The sequence below is a fragment of the Hyla sarda genome, chromosome 2, assembly GCF_029499605.1.
Source record: "Hyla sarda isolate aHylSar1 chromosome 2, aHylSar1.hap1, whole genome shotgun sequence".
NCBI classification, from domain to species: Eukaryota; Metazoa; Chordata; class Amphibia; order Anura; family Hylidae; genus Hyla; species Hyla sarda.
In genome coordinates, this window is record NC_079190.1 from 340,055,794 (window position 1) to 340,076,011 (window position 20,218).

Below are 20,218 nucleotides of genomic sequence, written 5' to 3' on the forward strand. Positions count from 1 at the left end.
GCACTACAATGGTCAGAAGAGAAGTAGTCACATTTGGCTTTTGGAAAGCAAATTTTGCTGAAATGGTTATTGGGGGGCATGTCGCATTTAGGAAGCCCCTATGGTGCCAGAACAGCGAAAAAAAAATTAAAAATAAAACACGGCATACTATTTTGGAAACTACACCCCTCAAGGAACGTAACAAGGGGTACAGTAAGCCTTAACACCCCACAGGTGTTTAATTTCTCATTTTCCTGTACAACTTTAGCGGAAATTTGTCAGATTTTTTTCACTTAAATGCTGATGTTACCCCAAATTTTTCATTTTCACAAGGGGTAATTGGAGAAAAAGCCTCCCAAAACACCATTTCTTCTGAGTATTGAAATAACCCATATGTGGATGTAAAGTGCTCTGCGGGCGAACTACAATGCTCAGAAGAGGAGCGCCATTGAGCGTTTGGTTGGAATAGAAGTCGGGGGCCATGTGCGTTTACAAAGCCCCCCGTGGTGCCAGAACAGTGGACCCCCCCACATGTGAACCCATTTTGGAAACTACACCCCTCACAGAATTTAATAAGGGGTGCAGTGAACATTTACACCCCACTGGCGTTTGACAGATCTTTGGAACAGTGGGCTGTGCAACTGAAAAATTTAATTTTTCATTTTCACGGACCACTGTTCCAAAAATTTGTCAGATACCTGTGGGGAGTAAATGCTCACTGTACCACTAATTACATTACGTGAGGGGTGTAGTTTCCAAAATAGTCACGTGTGGGGGGGTCCACTGTTCTGGCACTATGGGGGCTTTGTAAACACACATTCTCTCTCCAAAATCCCAATGGCATTCCTTCTCTTCTGAGCATTTTAGTTCGCCTGCAGAGCACTTTACATCCACATATGGGGTATTTTCTTCCTCAGAAGAAATGGGGCTACAAATTTTGGGGGGGCTTTTTCCTATTCTCCCTTGTGAAAATGAAGAGTGTAGGGCAACACCAGCATTTTAGTGAAATTTCCCCCCCATTTTCACATCCAACTTTAACTAAAATTTGTCAAACACCTGTGGGGTGTTAAGGCTCACTATACCCCTTGTTACATTCCGTGAGGGGTGTAGTTTCCAAAATGGGGTCACATCTGGGCATTTGTTTTGCGTTTATGTCAGAACCATCACCCCTGTGCAAATCACCAATTTAGACCTCAAATGTACATAGTGCACACTCACTCCTGAGCCTTGTTGTGCGTCCGCAGAGCAGTTTACGGCCACATATGGGGTATTTCCGTATTCAGGAGAAATTGCGTTACCAATTTTGGAGGTCTTTTTTTCCTTTTATCGCTTGTGAAAATTATGTATGGGGCAACACCTGCATGTTAGTGTAAAAATATATATATTTTTTTTTTACACCAACATGCTGGTGTAGACCCCAACTTTACCTTTTCATAAGGGGTAAGAAAAAGCCCCCCCAAAATTTGTAGCACAATTTCTCCCCAGTACGGAGATACCCCATATGTGGCCCTAAACTGTTTCCTTGAAATACAATAGGGCTCCGAAGTGAGGCCAAAATTGGGGATTTGAATCCGCCACAAAAATACCCCACGGCAGTGTTTCCCAAACAGGGTGTCTCCAGCTGTTTCCAAACTCCCAGCATGCCTGGACAGTCAGTGGCTGTCCGGCAATTCTGGGAGTTGTTTTTCAAGAGCTGGAGGCTCTGTTTTGGAAACAGTGCCGTACAAGACTTTTTTTGATTGGGGGGGGAAGACTGTGTAGATGTAGTGTTTTACTTTTTATTTTGTGTAGGTGTAGTGTAGTGTTTTTAGGGTACAGTCACACGGTTGGGTTTACAGTGAGTTTGTAACGCGGCGGAAAATTTGCCGCATCTCAAACTTGCAGCAGAAAACTTAAATCTGCCCGTGTGAATGTACACTGTACATCCCGTTCCGATCACCGCGTCCGGAGACGTGGTGATTCAGGAAAGCTGCGCCGTAAATGTACGGCGCTGTGCGCCAAGTACTTCTTAGCAGCGCTGTACATTTACGCCACTCGTCCTTAAGGGGTTAAACATTAAAAGGGGATTTGCAGTAGAGCTGGGCAGTATGACCAAATATGTGTATCACGGTATTTTTGTACCTTATGGCGGTTCCACAGTATATAACGGTATTTTTTTCACCACCACGCCCCCCCCCCCCCAAATCATGTGACCCGCGAGCTGTTCTGCTCCCCCCCCCCCCAATTAATTATCAGTACTACTCACTTATGTCACCCGCAAGCACTGCCCTCCTCTTTATTGGGGGCAGCCGGCGATGGAACTCTATACTGTACGCCAGTGGTCTCCAACCTGCGGACCTCCAGATGTTGCAAAACTACAACTCCCAGCATGGCCGGACAGCCAACTGTTGTCCGGGCATGCTGGGAGTTGTAGTTTAGCAACAGCTGGAGGTCCGCAGGTTTGAGACCACTGCTGTATCCCTATGCCCGGGCTGCAAAAGATAAAGAAAACAAACTTTAACTTACCTATGTTGGCCTCACACTGTTCCTTGGGACTGGAACGTCGGACAGCCGTCAGCCTATCACCGGCCAGTGATAGGTCATGTAAGAAGCCAACCAGAGCTCCTTACATGACAGTGGGCTCAGCCTATCACTGGCCGGGGCGGGACATCGCGCCGGCCGGTGATAGGCTGACGGCTGTCCGATGTTCCCGTCCCCAGCGTAAGGCCGACGTAGGCAAGTTAAAGTTTATTCCTTTATCTTTTGCAGCCCGCGCATGGGGATACAGCAGTGGTCTCAAACCTGCGGACCTCCAGCTGTTGCTAAACTACAACTCCCAGCATGCCCGGACAGCCAACAGCTATCCAGGCATGCTGGGAGTTGTAGTTTTGCAACAGCTGGAGGTCTGCAGATTGGAGACCACTGGCGTACAGTATAGAGTTCCAGTGCCAGCGGCTCGCAACAAAGAGGAGGAGGGCAGTGCTTGTGGGTGACATGTGAGTAGTTCCCCGCTGGGCTGATAATTGGGGGAGAGCCGAACAGCGCTGGCGGGTAACATGATTTGGTGGTGGGGAGCAGAACAGCGCTGGTGGGTCACATATGATTAGTTCCCTGATGTGGGGACAGCGCTGCGCTGATAATTCATTGCCAAGGGGGAGGGGCCCAACTGGTATTGCGGTATGGGAAAAATTCATATTGTGCAGCCCAAAAATTTCGGTATTCGGTATGAACCGGTATACCGCCCAGCCCTAATATACATTTTTTTTTTTCTAAATTATATAATAAACCACTTACAAATGCCAGTATAGTCAGCTATTAGCAACAAGAAAAGTACAAACCGAGCACTCACCTGGGTGAAGTCACTTCTTTTTGGTTTACTGGGTCCGTGGTGGCATACAGGCGAGCAAGACAGATGGCACAGCAGGGGGAGGGGGGTTGCAGGAACTGAGGAGAAGCAACAGACCCTTTAGCGTGTCTGCGCTTCGTCAAGCCTATCTAGATAGGCCTGACGAAGCGCAGACACTCTAAACAGTCCATCGCCTTCTCCTCAGTCCATGCCCCCCCCCCTGCTGTACCATCTATCTTGCTCGCCTGTATGCCACCACAAACCCAATAAACCAGGCAAGAACTGATTTCACCTGGGTGAGTACTCTGTTTTAACTTTTCTTGTTGCTACTAGTGATTACAGACTTTGTTTCTGCACCTGAGCACCGCTCTGTCTGTTCACTTGATTCCTGAGTTGAGTAGGAATGTTGTCTTCAGTATGCACATCACGGTAGTGGTGCCGGTGCCAGGCGCCCGTCTTCTTTGTTCATATATTACTGCCAGTTTAGTAAGCATCTTCTGCACCTCATTCTGCATACCAAGGAGGCTCTGTCCCCTCAGTCTCCCCACTGACTGATGTGGCAGAGATGCAGTCTATAAGAAAACCCCCTATGGAGGAGTATGTGACTATACAATGTAACCTACTTCATTGCGCCAGCACTACTTTATGCTCAGTGCATTTCTATAGAGAAGTAATTTCATGGTCACATGCTTCTCCATAGAACACCATCTTGTTGACAGGACTGCTAATCAAACGCATCAGACAGATAGGGGAATCAAATAGGCAAAATGGGTGCAGATGTTAACTATAATGAACTTTGTAAGTTGCTTATTATCATTCCAACATCTTTTAGACAAAACATTGAAAGTCATCAATCTTTGATATATTGAAGCCAGATGTAATCAAGTTGATGACCAATATGACTTCCTTGCCAGTGCCATTTGCTGCCACGCCTATGTAAACGGCATATATACACGGAAGTAATGGATCTAGCTTTTTGCAGATATAAACCTTGATAGAGCTCACTCATTTTAGATCTGTGAAGTCAGAATGTTGGATAATATAAACAACATTACCCACCCGTACAGCTGCAATTTATACAACAAGCAACAATACAAACTTGAATTAGAGGTTATTTATCAAAAAACAATGTACACAGCCATCACTAGTTTCCAAGAGAAGAAGAAAAAATAATAGGGGCTCCAAACTTTGTATTAAACAATAATAATAAAAAAAAAAATTCAAACAAATAAAAGGAACTAGATGTGGTCAATTTACAACACTTTGTAGCAAAGTAATGTTGTCTCCTTTAAGCATAATACGACCTATAAGAGAGGAAACAAATAATTAGCATAGTGAATTAACTACATCACTTCCATATAGAACACATTAAGATCACTTGCCAAAGGCACAGTACAATGTCTACTTCTGTTCAGTCAATATTTTAGTGAAGAAGCCGTGTCAATAGTTTTTGATATGTATAACTTTTCCTTTTATAAACTCATTGCTGTTATTGAGGGGACCCCCCCCCAACTCCTGCCTTATACACAGCACTAGCTAAGCCTTGTTCCTACTCCCTTTGTTCCACCATGGTGCCTCTTAATAGAGACAGACAAAAAAATGGTTGTGCAGCTCACACACCTTGTGTAGGAGAAATCATTTATATTGACTACTGGGTTTACAGTCCTAGGCGAACCCCTCTGACATTTTATGTGGTAGTTGATATTGTTACCACTTACCCTGTGGTAAGTCTGGAGGGATCGACCGATAGTTTTTTTAGGGCCGATACCGATAATCGGTGGAGGTTAGGGCCGAAAGCCGATAACTTATACCGATATTCCGGTATAAGTTATCGGCTATTTATCCCCCCGCGACACCGCTGCAGATCATTGATTTAAAGCGGGCGCTTTAAATCAATGCACTGCGGTGGCTTTTGCGGTGCCATAGGCCGCCGCCGCCACCCGCTTCTCTCCCCCTGCCTGTCCGGGGGTCCTGAGCCCTATCACTGCCACCCCCGCCGCGCCCGCCCCCATTGCCTCCTCCATCCCCGGTTTTATAATTACCTGTTCCCAGGGTCCACTCCACATCTGGCTCCGGTGGCGTCCTCCTGAGCTGTCACTGTGCGCACTGACGGTGACATCACACACGTCACTCGTCATTGCGCAGTGTAACGCAGGACGCAGCAGGAGCAAGAAGTAGCGTGGGCTCCGGGAACAGGTAATTATAAAACCGGGGATGGGGGGAGGCAATGGGGCGGTGGGGTAGTGTTGGGCGATATGATCAAAAATGAGTATCACAGTATTTTTCTAAAGTATCACGGTATTTCACAGTATTTTTTTTTTTTTTTTTACATTGAGACTTGCATTGAGGTGGCATAGCAGAACTAAATGGGCTTTTGGAACTAAATGATCTGAACACTGGGGCAGTGGAGTACCCTTTTAAACAGATGTAACAAACAACCCTACAGCCTCCAGCTGTTGCAAAACTACAACTCCCAGCATGTTGGACTATATAGTAGTGTATAGTATAGGTCAGTGTTTCCCAACTAGGGGTGCCTCCAGCTGTTGCAAAACTACTACTCCCAGCATGCCCAGACAGCCATTTGCTGTCCGGGCATGCTGGGAGTTGTAGTTTTGCAACAGCTGGAGGGCGTCAACAGCTGGAGGGCCTACTGTAGGTATAGTATATTATACAGACCCCTGTCCATCCCAGAACCCTGACTCCCCTTCCCAGTTGCTGCAGGGACCATCCGGGGAGGGTGGTCCGGGCCATCCATCCTTCCTGTAGTGTCCGGCAGCATTCTGGGTGGGGGGTGAACCAATCCGGGATGTCCTTCTCCGGGGGGTCCTCTTCTCCACTCCGGGCAGACTCCGGCCTAGTAACGCTGCATAGACGCCGTGACGGACGTAGCGGCGTCTATGCAGTGTACTAGGCGGGAGCCTGCCCGGAGTGGAGAAGAGGACCCTAGGAGAAGGACAGCCCGGACCGGTTCACCCTCCACCCGGAGTGCCGCCAGACACTACAGGAAGGATGGATGGCCCGGACCACCCCCATCATGGGGAAATTAAATTTTTTTTATTGACTCGGAGGGTGGGACAGGGGCCCGACCGGTATAGCGGTATGGGCAAAAATCCATACCGTGGGAGAAAAAAACCAAACGGTATCCGGTTCATACCTGTATACCGCCCAGCACTACTGTGGGGGGGGGGGGGGGGTGACGCGGTGCGGTGGGTTGGGGGGGCGGTCGTGGTGCGGTGGGTGCGGGGCATTATCAGCAAGGTAATTGCCGATACCGATAATGCCCAAAATTGTGATTATCGGCCGATAATATCGACCATACCGATAATCGGTCGATCCCTAGTACATACCATTTGCACAGATAAATACTAAGTATATTTTAAATATAGCAATCCAGATTTGGCAAGTTACATTCTTAATATTTCTCAATATTTAATCTAATAATTTAGATAAAACATATCAATGCTATCAATCCTCACATAATATATATGTCAGAGGGGTTTACCTAGAAGGACTGTAAACCCATAAGTGACTGAGCCTTAGGCTAGGTTCACACAGTAGAATTTTCAAACATAATCCTGCTTAGAAATTATGCTCAGAAATTCTGGTGCAGCAGAATCCTATAGCTGTCAACTTGATTCCACATTATAGAATGTCAGCAGCTGAGATCTCAGTCGCCATAAGAATGATCTCTGCCTTTCTTTGGTCCTAGCGCTGACTGATTGTTGGCCCCGGATACACTCAGAACCTCCGTGTGGAAATTTTCAGATGGAAATTCTGCAGTGTGAGCATAGCATCACAGGCAATAAACTGCAAATTCAGTAGAAGTAAGCCCCTACTGGCTGAAGCTTTATACTTTTAGGAAGTTAGAAAAACAATAGATTAGAAGTTTCTTTGTAAGCACAAGTTAAAGGTGTCCATTTATGTTTTGATAGAGCGCACTGTTTCCCCAACAAGAGTGCCTCCAGCTATTGTAAACCTACCACTCCCAGCATGCCCGGATGGCCTTTGGTTATGCAAGTTCCTCAGACCCCTTCAGCTCCTGTTTTGTGCCCAATTCTGAGACAAGTGCTCAGAGCAGGACCTACATGCTCAATCGCTGTCCCTTTTCAACCAGTGATTGGCTGAGTAGGCAAGTCTTTCTCTGGGCCATCACCACAAACCGTCAGAAGACCGGAGCAGCAGAGGGACATAAGCAGACAGAAGCTGGAGTTGAAGCTGCAGGGGACTGGGGTAGATAAGTATTTTTTTTTTTTTAACACTAGAATAATTCTTTAAAGTGATAAACCAAAAAAAACAAAAAAACAAAAAAAAAACACTATCAGGCCAGGGCTACATTGGATTTTAGGGATGGTGTTTTTACTTCTCCCTTCAGTTTCTAAGACCCATAAATGTTGCAAAAAATAAGCCATGACATGGCTTATTTGTTGCAGGACAAAATATACTTTAAAAAAAATAAAAAATTAACTTAAGCAGATTACAGCAATTCAAGGTTTATATAGTTTTTGTTAGGTTTTATTTAAAAATGATAAATATAGACTGAGAAAAAAAATGATGGGGGGCAGAATAGGTAGTTTCTAATCAAATTCTTATTTATATATTTTTAAGCTGTGTAACGGCACTTATATTGCAGGGAGAGTGGTATTTTTCATTGATATTTTCTGACAAATGTTATATTTTATAGGTTTAGACATTTCTATAAGTGGCAATATAGATTGTTTAGCTTTTATAATTTTTTCTCCATATCATATATTTGTGGTGTTATATAAAAATAAAACCCTCTTATCTACAGAGACTAGGTAGCTGGTAGGAGCTACAGTAAAAGAAGTGAGCACTGTCTGATGCTAGAGGCAGCTCCTACACCTTAAGGGACAAAGCAAGCTCACAGTTAAGCAGCAGAGCAGGACACATGGGCTGGGCCCAGATTTTATGCTGATGAAAGAGTGAACTGCTGGCAACTGGAGCCGCTTCCTTCTCCTGAGTGCGCATTACGTAGAGTGACCGCCAAGGACGCTCACTGGCTAAGGCGGTCAGTTGATGCTCCAGGTGTTGTAATACTATAGCATCAACAGCAGGCAGGAGGGGGGGCATGGTAGATCAGCATTGGAACAGAGGCAGAGGTAAGCAAAACAGGTTTTTACTTTAAAGATGGACAACCCCTATTGGAAAGGGCTGACAAAATCCTAGGCGCCACCAAGAAATTACCTGCTGCCTGGGATTTGTTGTGCCCTGTCATAAAGGACATCTGCAGCCTAAATACACTTATCCCCTATACACAGGTTAGAAGATAAGTGTTTGATCGCAGGGTGTCCAACCGCTGGGACCCTCTTATCTCCCGAACAGGGCCCCAGCATTGCCGCGCTGTGCTGCTAGGTAGACCCTTTCCACACCCCCGCCCCATACAGCTCTATGGGATGCAGGGACGAACGAACGCTGCCTCCCTGCCACTCCCATAGAACTACATGGAGGAGGCGTGTTGGCCACGGTGTCATGCTGCGGCCAGCACGCCTCCTGCAGTATTCGGGACCCCCCCCCACGATCAAACACTTATCCCCTATCCTGTGGATTTAGTGTATTGTGTATTTAGGCTGCAGATGTCCTTTAACGTACTGCGTTTGACAGGTTTCCAGCAATGTGTACTAGGAAAACTAATATAGAGGGCCTTTACTAGGCCCCTGGCTGCCATCTTAACTGCTTGGCAACCCATCATCAGAAAAAAGAAGGGACAATCACTCAGTGTATAACTGTAGCATCTATAGGGTTCCACACTCCGAATCAGCGTGGATTCTAATCCAGGTTGCTACCTGCAGGTGTCATGCCCGCTGGCACTTGTCAAGTATGGAGTGGGCTTAGCTCCTGAGCTGGCTTCCTACTTCTCCCTTCCCGACATCAGGACATAGTATGCAGTATGTCAAATGTTGGTAGAGGGTCAATTATAAAAGGCAGCTTTCATCTTTTTAGGAAAATAGAGAATACTGTCCACTAATATTCAGGTTCATATAATTAATATAAATGTTTATGTAAGAGATCATTTAACCTAAATTTACATGTATTTGTCAATCTGACAACTCACCAAGCTGCTTCCGTGACTTTGTCTTCATATGGATTTCTTCAGCATCATCCAAAACCAGATTCATATATTCATCAAAACCCTGAAAATGACAACATTAAGTTAACTATACTAACTTGTGATCTAGACATCAAGATTACAGTCAGACTAAAAGAGTTATTGGTGCTATGTGAGCAAAGCCACTAAAACTTCCATCGGCTGTCCGGGCTTGCTGGGAGTTGTAGTTTTGAAACCTCCGGAGGTCCGCAGGTTTAAGACCACTGCGGCCTTCAACATCATCCAGCCCCCTCTCACCCCCCTTTAGTTCTGTACAGTACTCACCTCCGCTCGGCGCTGGTCCGGTGCTGCAGGACTGTCCGGTGCTGCAGGACTGTCCGGAGAGGAGGTGGTCCGGTGGGATAGTGGTTCCGGGCTGCTATCTTCACTGGGGGCGCCTCTTCTCCGCGCTGCAGGCCCGAAATAGAGGCGTTGCCTTGACAATGACGCAGAAGTACGTTGGCAATGAACGTACCTCTGCGTCGTTGTCAAGGCAACGTGACTATTCTGAGGCCGGGCCCGAAGCGCTTAGAAGAGGCCTCCCCGGTGAAGATAGCAGCCCGGAACCACTATTCCACCGGACGACCTCCTCACCGGACAGTCCTGCAGGACCGGACCAGCGCCGAGCGGAGGCGAGTACTGTACAGAACTAAAGGGGGTGAGAGGGGGCTGGATGATGTCGAAGGCCGCAGTGGTCTTCAACCTGCGGACCTCCGGAGGTTTCAAAACTACAACTCCCAGCAAGCCGATGGCTGCCCGGGCTTGCTGGGAGTTGTAGTTTTGAAACCTCTGGAGGTCCGCAGGTTGAAGACCACTGCGGGTGGAGAGTTCACTCGAGTATAAGCCGAGGGGGGGTGTTTTCAGCACGAAAAATCGTGCTGAAAAACTCGGCTTATACTCGAGTATATACGGTAGTACAAAAATATAAAAGTATCTAGCCATGGGTATCAATTTAATCATATTGACCCACAGAATAAAGAACACGTAATTTTTACCGTAAATTGTACAGTTTGAAAACAAAACCCTCAAATGTTTTGGGTTCACTGTACATTTTATGGTAAAATGAGAGGTTTCATTACAAAGTTCAATTGGTCACGCAAAAAACAAGCCCTTATATGGGTCTGTAGATGGAAATATTAAGGAGTTATGGATTTTAGAAGGTGAGGAGGAAAAAATGAAAATGCAAAAATAAAATTGGCCTGGTCCTTAAGGTGAAAATGGGCTTGGTCCTTAAGGGGTTAAAAAGGCAGCAATCTGAATGGTTGTTGTGGGCAACTGGTTAACTTTTCTTCTGCACACCTTTTAATACATTTCCTCCTATAACTTTCTGTAAGAAAACAAGTATCCTTAAAATTGACCTGGCACTTATTTTTACATACATTGGGCTAAATAAAGGATTATTTTTTTGCATCATTATCTGTAGTTTTTATTAATACCATTTTTCTTAAGATGGGACTTTTTGATCCCACTGTGGATTTCCCAATTAGCCCCCATAAAGGACCAGCACCTGCATTTTAAACACTTAAATCTCACAACAGCAGCCATATAGCATTAAAACCAGCATAGAAAAAAATCAAGAGTACACAAAGGCAATACCATTGCTTAACACTAAATGCAACCAACGATGCATCTCGGTCTTTATTAACCATAAAATTGAAGTGTTAAAATATTAGACTTACAATAATGCAGCCTTCAATACGCATGTTCACCTGCTCATACAGCCACACTTGGATCCGAGATCTCTGTAACAGATTTACAGCAGTAGAGTCAAATTAATGTACGTACAACTGACTGTAGTTTACACATATTAGACTATGTTCACAATGCATTTGTGCTTTACATTTCAGGGATATGTTGGAGTAATCTGCCAAAATATGAGCCAAATGTGTGGTTTGATTGATAAAAGTGGGATGTTGCACAATTCTTTCCTCCAAGGCCATTGTCATGGCCAATGTGGGGTTGGGGGGGGGGGGGGGGGGGTTTGAATAAATAAATAATAACAAAAAGAGACATCAAGAGGTACTGCAGTGTTAAACAACTTGTCCGCTATTCACAGGATAGGGAATAGGTGTCTGATCATGGGGTGTCACAGTATTCAAAGGCATTATTAGGCATTAAAGGCTCTAAAACAAGAAAATACAGTTTCAAAGGGAAATTTACAGGGGGTTCAACTGCACTAAACCCAATACAGGGGTTATAATGCAGGTGAACCAGATTACAATGAGCACAATCTAAACTCTGACCAAAGAATCAGCTTACTGCAGTTATGTCAGGTGCAGAAGGCACCAATTTGGAGGAAGTCCAACACACTTAAGAAGAAATAGAAGTCCAGCACAGCACTGGAAAGTATTCTTGTCTTTATTGGGATCCAGGACACATCAAGGAAGAGGAAGTGCACACCACAGACCGTGATCTGTTTCAAGCAGAAGAACCACTCTTCAGGTAGGGTCACACATTCTGTATTTTGATGCGTATTTTGCTGCTGCATATTTTCCTACCCACTGAAGTCAATAGGTAGCAAAATCAGCTGCAGAAAATATGCAGCAAAATAGGGCACATGTGACCCTACCCTTAATCTTACCATGATCAAGAGCGGTTCTTCTGCTTGAAGCATGTCACTGTCTGGTTGTTTTGACTTATCCTTGATGTGTCCTAGATTACAATGAAGACAAGCATACTTTTATACCAGTGCTGTGCTGGACTTCTATTCCTTTTCCTCAAGAGTGCTGGATTAAAGGGAGGTATCGCTTACCCGGATTCCCAGTCCGGAGACACCCAATGTATTAGCTGGCATTGCTCATCTGGAAATGGCCGGCTTTGCACAATGGAAGTGGGACCTGGCATAGCCAGAATCCCTGCCTCCATATGCCTGCCCATCTCAAATATTCATAGCACCCCATCGCCCATGGAAACACCAGGTTTGTGGGCATATCAGTGCAGAGCAGATGGAGGTATGCTGCAGGGATGCTAGGTATGACGAGTCCCGCCCATTGTACAAAGCTGGCTATTTCCATATTAGCAATGCCCGCTAATGCAACGGGTATCTCCACTGCCAAGAGGTACAGACCCCATTGGATAGGTTTTACTGTATAAAGCAGATTATATAGTTCCTGGAGCTGATGGTGGTTGCCAAACCAAATAGATGTGCAAATCTACAAACTAAAGACAGGTATGCGATACGCCACAGGTCCCCCAGTGTTAGAAATCCTTTTCAGGAAGTGAAGTGGTCATGTCCCTTCCTTGTGGGGGAGCGAGGTGAGTGGTGTGTCTGCTCATGCAGCCTTGTCTGAGTCCTCTTTTGTCTATGACACATGGACAAACCTGATGCTGCTGCAGAACTGGTTAGTGTCCCAGTAGGTATGAGGACCCCTAGTGGTGGGATTTTCAAGAGCAGTTTTCTTTATTAAAGGGGTATTCCGGGGGGGGGGGGGGGGGGGTTGGGGGGCAATGTATATATTAACAGGCTCCAGAAAGTTAAACAGATATGTAAATTACTTTTATTTAAAAAAAAATCTCAATCCTTCCAATAATTATCAGCTGCTGAAGTTGAGTTCTCTTCTGTCTGACAACAGTGCTCTCTGCTGACATCTCTACTTGTCTCGGGAAATGCACAGAGTAGAAGAGGTTTGCTATGGGGATTTGCTTCTACTCTGGACAGTTCCTGAGACACGTGTCATCAGAGAGCACTTAGACAGAAAAGAACAACTCAACTTCAGCAGCTTATAAATACTGAAAGGATAAAAAAAAAAAATAGAAGTAATTTACAAATCTTTAACTTTCTGGAGCCAGTTGATTATATATAAGAAAAGTTTTTTAAATATTCAAAAAATTCTTTAAACAACCATATTACAAAAGGTCTTTAATTTTCCTTAGTAACAACAAAAAGTTTTTGCAACTGACCGTGCCCATTTAAAAGGAATCTGCCATCAGTATCCCCCAGACTAACCAGTTGGCACAGGAGATGCTGATGAAAATTATTAGTGCTTCTTTTCTTTAGTAATCCCTGGTCTTCTGGACAAGTTAATGATCCTGCTTGGTACACAGTAGGGGACATTCCCAAACCACAGGAGCACTATAAGGGCCGGTGTATATATAATAATGCCTGTGGATGCAGCTATTGCACATGTGGTGGAGAGAGGTCTAGTTCAGGAATAGGCAACCTTCGGCACTGCAGATGTTTTGGATTACATCTCCCATGATGATCTTACAGACAAAATGCCGACAAAGCATCATAGGAGATGTAGTCCAAGACTACTGCAGTGCCGAAGGTTGCCTATGTCTGGTCTAGATGCCGAGTGAAGCTCCATTCTGTAGCAGAGGAGGAGGCTCAGCATAAGACAGGAGGTGTGACAATGAAGATGCTGGACATCACTGGACATCATACAGGATTATTAGTATATCCAGAAAATGACATGATTGTCACCTGCACAACAATCCTGTACCAAGAGCAGGGATCGACCGATATGGCTTTTTTTAGGGCCGATAGGAGGTTAGGGCAGATAGCCGATAACCCCCGGCGACACCGCTGCAGATCAATGATTTAAAGCGGGTGCTTTAAATCAATGAACTGCAGCGGCTTTTGCAGTGCCAGAGACCGCCGCCACCGGCTTTTCTCCTGGGGTCCTGAGTCCTATCACCCCAACCGCCAAAATCTGCAGCAAAAATACGCATGTGTGAACGTACCAATTGAAGTTAACAGGCAGCAAAATCAGCTGCACAAAATATGCAGCCGATCCTGTACGTATGAACGTACCCCAAAGGTAGGGTCATACGTGCCGTATTTTGCTGCTGCATCTTTCTACCCATTGAAGTCAACGGGTAGCAAAATACATAACTAAATTTACTACCTACTGACTTCAATGAGTAGGAAAATACGCAGCAGAAAATACACAGCAAAATACGCCAAGTGTGACCACTTGTGTGGGATGGGTGGTGTTGTCCGACCACTGGGACCCCGAGATCTCCCAAACGGTGCCCCGCATCGCCACTCTGAGGTTGACAGTACGCCCCATACAGTTCTGTGGGAAAGGCACGAACGATGCCTCCCCACCTGTACCATAGAACTACATGGAGAAGGTGCGTCGGCCGCGATGTCACGCTGCAGTCTGCAGACCTCCTGCACGGTAGAGTCACGGCCCCCGTGCAGGAGATCGCAGGGTGGCCCCGGCATTTGGATCCCCGTGATCAAAAACTTAACCCCTATCCTGTGGATAGGGGATAAAGTTTTTTTTCCTGCAGATGTCCTTTAAACACACCAACTAGGTTTGAGCCAAAGTAAAATCTACATAAAAAACAACATTTTATAAATGTTGTAGTAAGAGAAAAACACCAAAGGCTACAAATTATGACATGTACACACAGGATTAGTGTCAGTAGCCCAGTGTTTCTCAACCGAGGAGCCTCCAGCTGTTGCAAAACTACAACTCCCAGCATGCCCGGGCAGCCAAAGGCTGTCCAGGCATGCTGGGAGTTGTAGTTTTGCAACAGCTGGAGGCACCTTGGTTGGGAAACAGTGCAGTAGCCATTGGAATATGCCAATAAGCCCCTGTCTGCCTTCATATTACAACCTGGAGATCTGCTCTCACAAGGGGACAGATTTGTGCCTCCTGATCACAGTATAATGGGGGCCTCCACATAAGACAGGGTTAATATACAATATATACTTACGTTTTGTAAATACCTAAAAATAAGATTCTGAAAGAAACATGTTAAGGTAAACAAAGATAAGATGTTATAGACAAAGTCTCCCAAGGCCCAAACCACAGCAAGTGAGGGTCTAAGATGACTGACTCCACTCTGCTATACCCAGTAACCCTTCAGTGACATGACATATACTCTGTGTATAAATATGTATGTCACCAGTCCCCTTCCTAGTACGATCCACTACAATGGACGTACAGTAGATCCCCGCAAACAGTGAGATCACACTCCATCCATACAAAGTGCAGCCACCACGTGTGCCCATAGACAGAACCCCCGCCCTCTACCGCAGAGCTCCCCGGGCCTCCCTCACAACATAAAAGGATACGATGGGCTGAACCATCACTTTTTGTACTTTCTGCCCCTGTCCACGGTACGCCATCTTCACTGCAAATCGTCCGCCTGTAAGTAACCGGAAACGGAACGAACACCGCGACCAACTAGCCGTAGTGACGCACGAAAAGCGCCGGAAAAGGATGATACAAGACGCAGGAAGAAACGTGACGTAACACCGGAAGACCACTTTTCCCGCCCTTTTCGGCCAGTCTATCCAAACATGAGCGGAACCTCGCGCTGACGTCATCACCATGTGACAGCTTTATCGTGTCATCTTGTCACATGATGCCGTTGCTCGTTGTTATGGCTCTCCTGGCGTTATAGGAGAGGGCTGCCCTGTGAGGGTAGAGGATGTGTTTACCCATTAGAATAGATTTGCACGGTGTATTTTTCTGGTTGTAGAAAAAGCAGCTGTGGCATTCCAATTCCAAGGGTATCCTTGGTTTCGGTCATAAAATCCGGTCATGGATGCATATTAGGGTTGGCACCTTTCTTGCCAAAAAATGCCGGCCATGCTAATTTGCATAATTAATGATGTATGCGTAACATCACAGGATACACATATGAGGGGGAAATTTAGTCCTATAATGACCCCTATAACTTATTTCTTATTTCCTGTATGAGGCTCATTTGTTGCGCTCCAATCTGTAGTTTTTAACAGTACCATTTTTGTTTTTTTGATTGCTTTTTTTAAATTAAATTCGGGAGTTGTGGTTAGTTACTAACTACAACTCCAAGCATGCCCTGATACAGCCTGTGGCTCAGCAGCTGCCCCAAACAAAAACTACAACTCCAAGCATGCCCTGATACAGCCTGTGGCTCAACAGCTGCCCCAAACGAAAACTACAACTCCAAGCATGCCCTGATACAGCCTGTGGCTCAGCAGCTGCCCCAAACAAAAACTACAAATCCCAGCATGCCCTGATACAGCCTGTAGTTCAGCAGCTGCCCCAAACAAAAACTACAACTCCAAGCATGCCCTGATACAGCCTGTGGCTCAACAGCTGCCCCAAACGAAAACTACAACTCCAAGCATGCCCTGATACAGCCTGTGGCTCAGCAGCTGCCCCAAACAAAAACTACAAATCCCAGCATGCCCTGATACAGCCTGTAGTTCAGCAGCTGCCCCAAACAAAAACTACAACTCCAAGCATGCCCTGATACAGCCTGTGGCTCAACAGCTGCCCCAAACGAAAACTACAACTCCAAGCATGCCCTGATACAGCCTGTGGCTCAGCAGCTGCCCCAAACAAAAACTACAAATCCCAGCATGCCCTGATACAGCCTGTAGTTCAGCAGCTGCCCCAAACAAAAACTACAACTCCAAGCATGCCCTGATACAGCCTGTGGCTCAACAGCTGCCCCAAACGAAAACTACAACTCCAAGCATGCCCTGATACAGCCTGTGGCTCAGCAGCTGCCCCAAACAAAAACTACAAATCCCAGCATGCCCTGATACAGCCTGTAGTTCAGCAGCTGCCCCAAACAAAAACTACAACTCCAAGCATGCCCTGATACAGCCTGTGGCTCAGCAGCTGCCCCAAACAAAAACTACAACTCCAAGCATGCCCTGATACAGCCTGTGGCTCAGCAGCTGCCCCAAACAAAAACTACAAATCCCAGCATGCCCTGATACAGCCTGTAGTTCAGCAGCTGCCCCAAACAAAAACTACAACTCCAAGCATGCCCTGATACAGCCTGTGGCTCAGCAGCTGCCCCAAACAAAAACTACAACTCCAAGCATGCCCTGATACAGCCTGTAGTTCAGCAGCTGCCCCAAACAAAAACTACAACTCCAAGCATGCCCTGATACAGCCTGTGGCTCAACAGCTGCCCCAAACAAAAACTACAACTCCAAGCATGCTCTGATACAGCCTGTGGTTCAGCAGCTGCCCCAAACAAAAACTACAACTCCCAGCATGCACAGATACAGCCTGTGGTTCAGCAGCTGCCCCAAACAAAAACTACAACTCCCAGCATGCCCTGATACAGCCTGTGGCTCAGCAGCTACCCAAACAAAAACTACAGCTCCAAGCATGTTGGACTATATAATATAGGTCAGTGTTTCTCAACCAGGGGTGCCTCCAGCTGTTGCAAAGCTACAACTCCCGGCATGTTGGACTATCTAGTTGTATATAGTATAGGTCAGTGTTTCACATGATTAGTGTCAGTAGCCCATTGTTTCCCAACCGAGGAGCCTCCAGCTGTTGTAAAACTATAACTCCCAGACAGCCAAATACCATCAAGGTGGCCAAAATACCGGCCAGGTGGCAACCCTAATGCATATAGGCAGATAGGTCCTTTCCAGAGCAATGCGCTTGGATAAAGTGATATATCTTTTATCACAAGCAGATGAGACGCTCCAGCTGTAACATTTCAAGCACATGGAGCATGAAATGCGTGGGAATTAGTTAAGTGTAGTGTTTGTCCTCTGTACCAGTTTTCGGTAACCAGCCCTGTTAGGGCTCATCCATACTGCTGTATTTCCGCCCAGAGATATTCCGGGGAGAGATTCTGTCTGCGGTCGCTGCTAAAATACATTTGCGCTAAGACAATGCGGACATACAGCATCACTGTTTTAAAAAAAAAAAAGTAAATCTATTCTAGAGGACAGTTATGTCTGATCATTTGAAAGTCCAGGGTCAGGCCCCATTTCTGAATGTGTGGCATCAGATAGAATGTCAGATGCCACAAATTTAGACTGTTGTACCCAGTGGTCCAGATTTATCAATCTGTCAAAGACAAAAACTGGAGTCATTTAATCATAGCAACAGCTCCGCTTTCATTTTACCAGAGATTAACACATTCTTATCATGTCCCTTTTCCAATTTTTTCCCCAAATAAAGATTTAAACAAAAAAAGTAAGCCTATGTGGTTTATGAGCATGCAAATGTCCAAATTATTCAAATATAACATAGAAACTGCACAGTGAACATCGTAAATGGTAAAAAAAAAATTCTATAATTGTGGTTTTGGTCACGGCAAATCTCACTAACGGAATTAAAAGCAATTATACATTCAGGGTATACCGGGTCCCGCCTCCATAAAGGGGTTGTCCAGGATTAGAAAAAAAATTCTTTTTTTTGTTCTTGCAAAAACAGCACCACTCCTGTCCACAGGTTGTGTGTGGTACTGTAGCTCAGCTCCATTGAAGTGAATGGGGCTGAGCCCAAACAAATGTTTCACTTTCTGTTTCACTTTTTACTCCTACCTTTTAAAGCTTTGTAGTGAATAAGAGAAAGTAGGGGGTAAGAGGAGTCATATAATAAGCTTAATATGTGCATTTTTGCTGCAGATTACTACTATACACATATACCAGCCATGAAGTGGTATAAGGAAGGTGAATTTGACAATTGGCCTAGCAGATTGTACCAATATTTTATGTCATGTGAAGGATTCTAATAAGTTTGCCAACAGATGCACTATGACTATATTTATTCATAAATGTTCCCCAATGAACAGATACATAATACAGACCCAAGTATCAGCCCACCAGAACAGTACAGACCCAAGTATCAGCCCACCAGAACAGTACAGACCCAAGTATCAGCCCACCAGAACAGTACAGACCCAAGTATCAGCCCACCAGAACAGTACAGACCCAAGTATCAGCCCACCAGAACAGTACAGAACCAAGTATCAGACTCCCAGAACAGTACAGAACCAAATATCAAACCACTAGAACCTGTACAGAAGCGAGTATCAGGCCCTCAGCATAATACAGAGCCCTGAATCACAGCTCACCCCCCCCCCCCCCCCCCCCAGCATAGTACAGACCACTTTTTGTGTACAATGAAGCAAGGTGAGTTTCGAGCAGGTGTCTTACTGTCTCTATCTTCTGGTTTCGGTGGAATCTGTGTGCTGTTACCTGGTAGCATGTGTCGGGAGACTGCCACGGCCGGTGACGTCTACAACCAGCTTCTTGCGCTATGAAAAAATGTCCCAGCTGACCTCCGGCTGATAGTGACGTCACTACAGTTTCCAATGTGGATCAATTCTAACAAGTTTCGGATATTAGCGATTTCCTTCCTCAGAAATGGTAGCCGCAGGTTTACACCGTCATTTATACTACAGGTCCCAGCGATCCTCCTCCCAGGTAACTACATTCTAAATGTCCGTTATAGTGTTATGTCCGTATAGGTGAGGAGGTATAAACGTCTGTAGGTATCCGAAATCACTTGGAATGCGAGTCTCAGTTCATTAACCCCTTAAGGACTCAGGGCGTACCTGTACGTCCTGAGTCCGCTCCCTCGCCTATAATTCATTGCGCATGAGGAAATAGCTGTAACTGGACACGATGGTCCCACGGGGACTTAATGTGGACTTTGAATTATTTGCCTCCCTAAAATAACATAGAAGTCATAACTACAGGTTTAAAGAAAATAAAATACAAAGTACAGCTATTTCCTCATACGCAATGAGTTGTAGATTAAAAAAGTACCAAATTAAAGGTAACTCTCAGTCCTATTGAGATACAGCTTTAGCACAGATAACTAAATGTATCTGGAGGAACTATCCCATTCTACAATAATTTCCCAATTTATATATATGTAGAATCAGGTGGAAGAATAAAAACCTTTATGCACTCAAGCAAGAAAATAAAACACGGATATAAGAAAACCAAAATCCAAGATTTTTAAGTACAATTAAAACACTGATATAAAAAGAAACCAAATAGAAAATATATTAGTGCTTTTATCCTCTGGGTAACAGACATGCAATACATCTTTAATGAACTGAGGCTCGCATTCCAAGTGATGACGGATACCTACAGA

The 20,218-nt window shown here is 45.2% G+C and overlaps 1 protein-coding gene across 1 annotated transcript; it reads right to left on the reverse strand.

Moving 5' to 3' along the window:
- Positions 1 to 3,611: 3,611 nt before the first annotated feature.
- On the reverse strand, positions 3,612 to 15,656 carry SNRPE (small nuclear ribonucleoprotein polypeptide E). The gene is made up of 5 exons (XM_056558143.1): positions 15,436 to 15,656; positions 15,075 to 15,101; positions 11,087 to 11,149; positions 9,375 to 9,453; positions 3,612 to 4,608 (listed from the first exon to the last, which is right to left on the reverse strand). The coding sequence occupies exons 1-5, from the start codon at positions 15,487 to 15,489 to the stop codon at positions 4,553 to 4,555; spliced, it is 279 nt and encodes a 92-aa protein (XP_056414118.1). The 5' UTR covers positions 15,490 to 15,656; the 3' UTR covers positions 3,612 to 4,552.
- Positions 15,657 to 20,218: the final 4,562 nt, after the last annotated feature.

Excerpts from the sequence above, each read along its gene's own strand:
- SNRPE (XM_056558143.1), bottom strand. The coding sequence starts at position 15,489 with ATGGCGTACCGTGGACAGGGGCAGAAAGTACAAAAAGTGATGGTTCAG. Across the intron at positions 11,150-15,074 it reads TTTTTAGGTATTTACAAAAC|AGATCTCGGATCCAAGTGTG; the intron begins GTAAGTATATAT and ends AATCTGTTACAG. Across the intron at positions 4,609-9,374 it reads AAAGTCACGGAAGCAGCTTG|GTCGTATTATGCTTAAAGGA; the intron begins GTGAGTTGTCAG and ends CCTCTCTTATAG.